This window comes from Rhea americana, unplaced genomic scaffold, assembly GCF_003343005.1.
Source record: "Rhea americana isolate MKP2758 unplaced genomic scaffold, rheAme1 scaffold_15, whole genome shotgun sequence".
NCBI lineage: Eukaryota > Metazoa > Chordata > Aves > Rheiformes > Rheidae > Rhea > Rhea americana.
In genome coordinates, this window is record NW_028185594.1 from 4,075,218 (window position 1) to 4,084,059 (window position 8,842).

The window sequence follows — 8,842 nt, forward strand, 5'->3', positions numbered from 1 at the left end:
GACAACTACAAGGACTTTTATAAAGAATCTAAAATAAAAAAAAAAAAAAAAAACAAAAAAAAAACCAGTATTAAATTACTTTCCCCTTAGGTATACTTATCTATTTTAATTTGGAGCTGGAACAAAAAAAAAGAATCATTTTGGTTTAAGAACACAATTTCAGAAATGCTCAACACTGATCAGATGTGTTTCAGCACAGAATTATTTCTTGACAGATTATAGATTGGAACATGTTCACTGTTATCTTTGTAGCAGAAGTGTTATAATTTTGTTTGCTTAAGAATCTGGGACGCTTGTTTTTTCTGCTTGGTTTATTTGTAGATTGAGATTGATATTGACTTTATAACAACAATAGTATTTTTGTTGAAGTTTGTGTCTAATTAACTCCTTTGGTGTCTGTATTCTGTTTGTAAATTTAGAATAACTTTTGGTGCTAGATGGGGGTTAATGTGCAGGTTATTTGCTGTAGCATGTGTGAAAATTTGGTCTGTCAGGAAGCTCTTGATGTCCTGTGTCAATTTGCTATCTTTGCTTTATTTTCATTTGTTCGTTAGGAATGTGACATTTCATTACAAAAGGAGCAGCTTAAGTTACTTTGGAGGGGTTTGCTCTGTGACCAGAGGAGTAGGAGTGAATGAGGTAATTCTTTTCACTACTAAAATGAAATAAAGTAGGAACTGTATGTTATGACCTCAGTGTTTATGTATTTCAGTGCTCAGGGCTTTAAAGATAACTTAAAAGCATCAGTAACGTATTGAAAAGTTAACGTTGTCACAGCCAAACTTCATTTACCATCTTTAAACTATCTCCCACCATACTTCGCTTTTTAAAAAGCATTCCTTCTGCCTGCATTATGTTCTCATTAGGATCTTAAATTTGAGTTCATTATGCCTGACAGAAATTTAGACCAAAATTCTCAAACTTGAGTATTTGAAATGCAGCATTGAAATTCCCATTGAGTCTTCCCACTGTAAGAAGATTGATCTTCTGAGGTGTTGATGATGTGTGGTTCTCACTTTTTTTTTTTTTTTTGACATTAAAGCTAGAAAAATTTGATCCCTTTGTTTACGTTTAATTTTTTTTTGCTCGGTTTTAAATCTATAATAAAAATCTGTTTTTATGATGTGGGTTAATCATACAGTATGAAAAATATCTTACATACATATCAAACACTCTTCTGTGCAATCAACCAGTAGAGAGGGATTCACTCAGAATAAGAGGGAAAGATTTCTTCCATTAAGTATTTCATTGTGGTTATTTTCTTTATATGCATATGGAATTGTGATTGACTGGACAAAATTACTTTGAAGTAGTGGATACATTGTAAACCAAAATGAGCTGGTGTAGTATTGATAATGATAACTTTCTCTCTCTCCTCCCTCTGCCCTTTCTCTCTCTTTTTTTTAATTTTTCTCCTCTTGAAATGCAGTACGGCCTCCCTCTGGCCATGGCACAGGAATTAGCACAAAGTCTTGCTCAGAACCTTGGAATACAGTGGGAGCCAGCAGCCAGGAAACCGAGTATGTACATGGACATGGAGTCTTTTGTCCTCATTTTTGGCTAAATACAGAAACTGTTCCTCTGTAATATTTGAAATAGACACCAAACTTGCTGCAAATGTAGAACAAGAAATGCTACTCTTGGGTATTTTAAAAAAGTACTAGAGTTTGAGTTTAATCAAAGTAAGAGCCATCAGTTTAGCACTCGTTTTGCGATGCCCTCTGATGTTCTGAGTCAGGAGGATTAAATTTATAAATGACATATTCAAAGGTATAATGCAGAATCATTAATTTAACTCAGAATTCATTATCTRTCGTAACAGAGTCTATAATGTAGAACTATCATTGATTTATTTTTTTAGATTAAAAAAACTCCAAATTTATAATTGGAGAAACAGCCGGAAGCTGTAAGCTACAGGGTAATATTAACTCAACTTCTATCTTGCTGCTTCAGGAAACCAGGCTGACATAGCCTTAACGCAGAGTGTAGATACAAAACTCCTTCAGAAGCCTGTTTTGGGGCTAAACAAAACCAGTGGGTTTTTTTTCCATTCACATCTTGTAAGCAAATTTGCCACTTTGTCCTTTTGCTTCTTCCATAAAAATGTGAATAATTATACTGACTTTACTGGACTCGCTTAAAAGATTGTTAATCAGAAAACAGTGTGGAAAAGCTGAGAGAATATTGTTTTATAAAGCATCACTTCTGGTCTGTATAAACTTGGAAATTGCTGACATTTTCTGTATCACTGATTTCTGATTATGGGTAAAACAGAGTTCGTATAATTTAGAAATCAGATTTTTTTAACTGTAAGTGGGAGTTGTTAAAATGCTACATTAGTTTCCTTATTTGGATGCCTTTTATAGAGAAAGATTATTGAATGACCTAGATAGGGAAATAATCATATGAAGAATTTTTGAATTATTTATCTGAATTTGAATTGTGAAACGGTATGGGTTTGCTGTACTAACCAGAATACAGAATCTTTAAGATATTCCTTGTCTTAGTAAATGATTTTTATGAAGAGTTTATAGCTCTTGTTTTACTGACCATAAGATATGCTCATTTGTTTTTATTTTATGAATTTGATCACTGTTGACTTGCATGCTATAGCTGTAAGCAAGCTGTAAATCTGCTTCACTCAACTGTTTTTTTTAATGCCTGTTTGATTGGCTGATTTACATATTAAGAATCTAATGCCACAGGAAAAATGTGGCCTGTTCAGTAATAACTCTCCTTCAGGGTGTTCTCTGCCCATTTTAGGGAGGAAGGTGTGTCACAGAGGAAATATGAACATTTTAAATCTATCTTTAGCCTTCTATACTGCCTGAAACTTGAGTCAAAACATGCAAGGATCATGTTTATTGCAAGCATATTAGCGTCCTTTCAAATGGGCTCTGTTCATTTTTAGGGCTAGATTCTGTACAGACAAGCAACCATATAGACTGTGTATAATTAATTAAGGTCCATTTTTATAGCAACTACTTTATAGTTATTGTAAGCATATTTATAACTGCTTTCCTTTTACTGTTGTATTTTGGTCTTGTCTGAGAAGAGTGTGACTGCACTGAATCCTGGGGTGGCTGTATCATGGAGGAAACAGGGTATGTCATAGCTATCAGTAATTTGAGGGCTCTGTAATGAGTTCATACTTTACATTTACAAGTATTTATGTATTGGATTTTATCCATGTCTTTTAGTACTAATAAATGAAAAACTAAAGTGATTTGAACAACCCGAATGTATAGATTGTTGATTTCAGCGGTTCACTCCCTCTGCTATTCCTGTTTTAGGAGGATACTCACACAGTGCTTACAATCTGGATGTGCAATGTAGTGTTATCACTAATGCCATGAATGTTTACAATGATTCAAAAGSAAAGAAAGTGTGTTTTCATAAGATAAATCTAATTACACTTTCTATATGCAATTGCAAAGTATTATAGTACAGTTTTGGTAAGTGATATTTCCATTTCCCTCACAAATTTCAATTAATTTTTTTTCCAATGACCTCAAAGTTCAAATTTTGAGTGGGGATTGACACCAGATCTCTCTCCTTCTGCTCCAGTGAATAGAAATAGAAAGCTGAATTCTTTCATGATTTCAGCAAGTGCTCAATCTTTGGCTAAATGGTCAGTGAATTCTGAGGGTGAAGCATATCTCTATGGGCGCAGATGTGGTTTCCTTGCCCTCTACCCACATATGCTGCCAAAGAATCTTTTCTGCACTAGAAGTGACTGGTCGGAAAAGGATAGCTTCTGAAACATAGGTTTTTGAGTCTTTAATTGAGTCTTTTCCTGTGGGAACTCATGGTCACTGTGAAAGCTTGCTCATTTGTGCAAAAATCCTGGAGAGAATTAATTGTAAATAAGACAGAAGGAACTTGCTTTCTTCATATGAGGTACTTGGAAATTGGTCACTTCAGTAGAATTATTGTGTGGCTTAATCGATCCTTTCCCATAGACTTATAATTGCCATCAACCTCATGAATGCAATACTTCGTTTTTTGTTTTTAATACTCAAAAGTGGATTTTGTAGTTTTGAGAGAATAATTCTATGGGAAAAAAATGTCAGCTCACTAGCAGTCAAATCAAATGTTATGGAAGGGAATAGAGAGTAAAATGGAGAACGTTATTACGGCAGTGTTTGCCCCCATCTTTAATAGCACAAGCAGTTCTGATTCCCAAATCTCAAAACAAGCCTAATAAAATCAGAAAACCTGCATAAAAAATAAAAAAGGTTCTTTAAAGGCATTGGATATTTTCAATGTGACAGATGACTAATAAAACAAGGTTTCATCACACTGGGAAAGAGATGGATAAGAGGGAATATGAGAGAAGCCTGTAACATCATGAATAGCACAGGAAATGAACACTGACTCTTGCAGTGTAAGAACTAGGGAAATGTGAAATGGAACTAGCAAATAGATGGTAGAACACATACAATGAAACTGTTCTTCTAGCAATCTGTAATTAAGCTGTGAAACTCCTTGCTATGGTATCTTGTAGGTATTTAAAGATACTGGACAAATTCTTGGAAGAAAAATACAATGAAGATTAAGTAAGGCAGAATAAGGCTTTCTGAGAAAGTCCTTGACCTGAAAATTGTTGGGAGTGGAAAGAATATTCTGCTGGTAGTAATGTAGTGCTATGTTCTCCTTGCTGTATTTCCTGGGTGAAAGTCAGAAATGGGATATGAGCGAAGTGTATTTGTAGTCTGACATTGTACAGCTGTTCTTTTGATTACAAATACTTTTAAATTAAAAGTTAACCCTATTAACAGATGACTTGAACAATTTTGAAACTCTCATATGCAATCAGGGATCTGGAATGTAATCCATCATTTAAACTGAAACTGCAGCAAAAGTAAACCCAATAGAACACTAGATTATATAATCAAGAAGGTGCATAGCAACTGCTATGATAATGTAGTTTCACATATATTAGGAAGATTAGAAGACTACAATTTCATTATATCATAGATCCACATAACAAAAAATACAGAATCTTTAAAACTTTTTTGTTCTGATTTTATTCTTGAGGTGTAAGACTGAACTGACATACTGTTCTGCGTAGTGGTTGTAAGAAACTGGGATTTACAGTATTGAAGTATAGTGGCCCTTTCCCCCTCCCTTCTAGTAACTGTTGGTGTTTCAAGGCATTTACTCAGTTGATTCTTTGCCTTTTTAGAGTTTACCATTCCAGAAAGTTCTCCAAGTGCAGCATTGCAGAATACAAAGAATTTTTGCTTCGTGGGGGAGGTGCTTGTCTTTTCAACAGGCCAACAAAGGTAATAAATGTGGTAGCAATGATGTCCTCTACTTCTATTATAATGAAAATGAAATTGTTTCACTAACGATTATTAGTAAATCACTGTCTGATTTATTCAAATCTCTGTGTGGGAATTATAGATTTTCTTGAGGTTATTTGTAATTAGCTGAATATTCTTTCCCAGGCAAAGTAATAACATTTAAAAATAATTTTAAGAGGAGTCATGTGACTTGCTTTCCATCAATATTTTAGTCTCAGATAATGACCAGTCTTACAGTTTGATTCACACCGCAAGACACAGCCCCATTCAACATGAATACACTACTTATTAAGCTGGAAGTAGCGCAAAATAAATCCAGAGGTGAGGTCATAGCGAATGCTCCATGGCCACTCAATTCTTGGACTTTGTGCATGAGGGTATTGAGAAGAGTGCCCATTACCACTGGAAATCAATAACTTGCTTCATATAAACTTTAGCAGCTTGTGGTTATTATCCAGCTTCGTTTCATTTCAAGTCTGCAGCTAATAAGCTTTGTAATTTGTAACTGTTTCCTTCTACCATCCATTACATTCTTTTCTTTTAAAACTTCTAAGGTTATAACTCATAGCTTTTTCTAACTAAGGCAATAGTAGCATGGCATCCTTTTAAAGCTGATTACTAAAAAATTTTTCATATGTTTCTTTCTGCAATGTAAGATCAATCCAAAGTGTTAACATTCTATCTAATCGTGATACCAAACTTGATGTCCTTGTAGAATTTAATGCCATGAGACTGTTAAGCCGTTCTGTTTATTGTGCTGTATCCACTGGGAGATGACCATCTTACAAATTGGCTAAAAAATTTTGCTTGTTACTGTGCTTTTTAATCTTTTCCCAGGGTAGCTTGTTAGCAATCTCAGCTTTTGTACATAACTGCATAAAAGAATAAGTAGCAAGAAAGAAAAACAGAGTTTGATTTTTGTGTCATTAAAATAGAGTAGTGGTTATCTAGCAAGATAAAGTGAACAAGTTGCCAAGCTGACTTCGTTCAGAGTAAAAATCTGGTTTACTTCAGCAAAAATGTTCCCAGGATAATGCTTGAATTACCTCTATATGCCTGCTATTTGTGTTAGTTTTTCATAACTTTGAAGTTCCAGAACTAATCATCCCTTGTGAAAAAAAAGAATGTTTTTAATTCTGTTATTTAGAGACTGGGAAGTAAGATGTAAAATAGTGTATTTAGCTATTAGATAAACAAAAGATTGTTGTGTTATACAGTCATCTTAATCCTATTTAATTATAACCTTTTAATTAGACTCTGGTAAGTATGAGTGTTTAAAGGTTCCTGATTACTATCTGTTAATGCTATTGAGTCTGCTTAATGGAGAAGTGAATTTCAGGCCCAAAATAAGAGATCTTGCTGTTTCCACTGAAATACAGTAGTAGCAATGGCTTAGAGAGGAAAAAATGAAGTTATAGTTTTTGAATCATGTTGACATTGCTATACTATTGTTCCTCATTTTTTCAAAAGTACCTAAGAAGAAATCCTTCTGAGTTTATAAGTTGTATATATTATCTTTTTAAATGTTACATTTCATATCTTGATGATTTTTCAATAGCTGTACTGTGATTAAGCCCTTACAGAAATAGCATCGTGTTTACTTGCATGTTTCACACACACTGAGCTGTGTATTTATCTGATCTCGTCTTTACTTGAACTTCCAACCATATTCAAGTTTTGACTGAGTTTCTGTAACTAATAACTCAGTTGACCTGGACTTTATTCTTCCAGGGTTTTAATACAGAACTGTTATCAAAAGCAGACAAAGATTTTGCAAAATTATTTCTGTGAGAAGTCTGAAAAATCATGCTTAATTTTCTTTTAAACAAAATTATATCATGTGGGACTAGTGTGGAATCTGAAGAGGCATAAGAAATAGGTCACTGCATGTGAAAAATAGAAGTTTAATTCTGCAGATATGACAGATTTTCTCTATTAAAAAATGTCAGAGAAATGTTGAGAGTTAGAAGAATTTAAAAGTGACCTTGCATGAATTAAGCTTTTCTCTGGCAATCTTCGGTTTATACAGCTTAGCAGTTACAGAAGGTATCAGATTGTTACTAACAGTAGATGTCTGAGTAATTAGAACAGAGCAAGTGGAGAGGTGAAAAATGAAAATTTGAATGACAAAAATGTAAATAAGAAGAAACTAGTTGAATGTTGTAATTGGCAAATGAGTAACAAAATATAATTAAAATCGTTAAAGACTACTATGATGGCTCAGTGCATAATGCAAGAACTGTCCCATAGAACAGCAAAACCTGAGAAAATATGTATGAGCATGAGATCTTTAGCCCAGTGCTAAGGCCTGACAAGAGTTTTGATGTTATTAAATATATGCTTGGATTAGCACTGAGATTTTCTTTCTTGCCTCCCTCAGAAGAAGAAGTCTCACTTGTGAAGTAAAAAGAACTTGTGAAGAGCTGATTTCCTGAATATTAATCAGGGAATATATTTTTTCTTATTTAACTTTCATCCTGAACTGTAGAATTTATCTCTGTTGCGTATATCTGGCCATAGAAGTAACTGTGTAGCACTCTTTATATATGATTGTGTTACTCTCTTTTAACTTAAGGATAAGGCACACAGAACTTCCTTTCGGTAGTATTTCTTACTGTTCATTATTTTCACGTGCAAATATGTTACATTGGAATAAGCACTAACTAATTGCGTGAGCAAGTATAGGTGTCCATGTAGATCCCAGAGATCATATTACCAACTGGTTTCTTAAAAGGAGTTGTTAAAGAAATGGAGGGGGGCGTAGAATTGAAACCAAGTTCTAACGTTATGCCCCTTGAGTATTATTTTCTTAATTCTGGGTTTATCATCATTTTCTGAGATCAGTATTTTCCCAAAGAGGGTTGGAAATCATGTGATTTAGCTGAACATAATTTCTCTCTGCACAGTTTGAACTAGTTGCACTTTAAAACTGTGCTCTATCACAGCAGCAAGGGACATATTCTCTGTGGGAGGGTGACGCAGTAGCATTGCAGAGATGGGCTGTATGTGGAAAAAAAAAAGTCAGTTCTTAACTGTTTAAATTCTTACTCTGGTGGTGGGCTTCTTTTGCTTTCAGCTGTTTGAAACTACTGAGTGTGGAAATGGATATGTAGAAGCAGGAGAAGAATGTGATTGCGGTTTCCGAATGGCAAGTAAAGAGTTCTTATGTATTATTCCATAAGTCTTTCTCACAAAATATAATGAATTATATTGTAGGTAAGGGAGGGGGGAGGGTTATGGAAATAAACTTTTTTACTTTTATTATGGAGCAGCTTGATCAGAGGACCACGTTAAAATATTTTTGTACAGTGAGCATGAGTGTGAAGACAGAATGTATCCTCAGAATAGTCTTCCTTTTGTACTGATCAGAAGATGCAGCTGTTCCCAGCACTTTTTGAATCACATCATAGAAATGGTTACTCCTTTCCTAAGCTATGCTTGGAGATACATGCCTGTATTCAGACAGAGAACCTGTTGTTTTCTTTTCTTTCTTTTTTTTTCTTTCTTTCTTTTCTTTTCTTTTTTTTTTTTTT

At 34.2% G+C, this 8,842-nt stretch overlaps 1 protein-coding gene across 5 annotated transcripts in view; it reads left to right on the forward strand.

The window, feature by feature from the left end:
- Positions 1 to 8,842, forward strand: part of ADAM23 (ADAM metallopeptidase domain 23) — a 73,507-nt gene that overhangs the window by 36,457 nt on the left and 28,208 nt on the right. For all 5 annotated transcript variants that reach the window (XM_085299366.1, XM_085299367.1, XM_085299369.1 and 2 more), the window contains exons 12-16: positions 555 to 639; positions 1,430 to 1,520; positions 3,056 to 3,104; positions 5,189 to 5,288; positions 8,386 to 8,457. In XM_085299366.1, the coding sequence (XP_085155492.1) occupies positions 555 to 639; positions 1,430 to 1,520; positions 3,056 to 3,104; positions 5,189 to 5,288; positions 8,386 to 8,457 (397 nt within the window). The remainder of the gene's footprint in view (positions 1 to 554; positions 640 to 1,429; positions 1,521 to 3,055; positions 3,105 to 5,188; positions 5,289 to 8,385; positions 8,458 to 8,842) is intronic.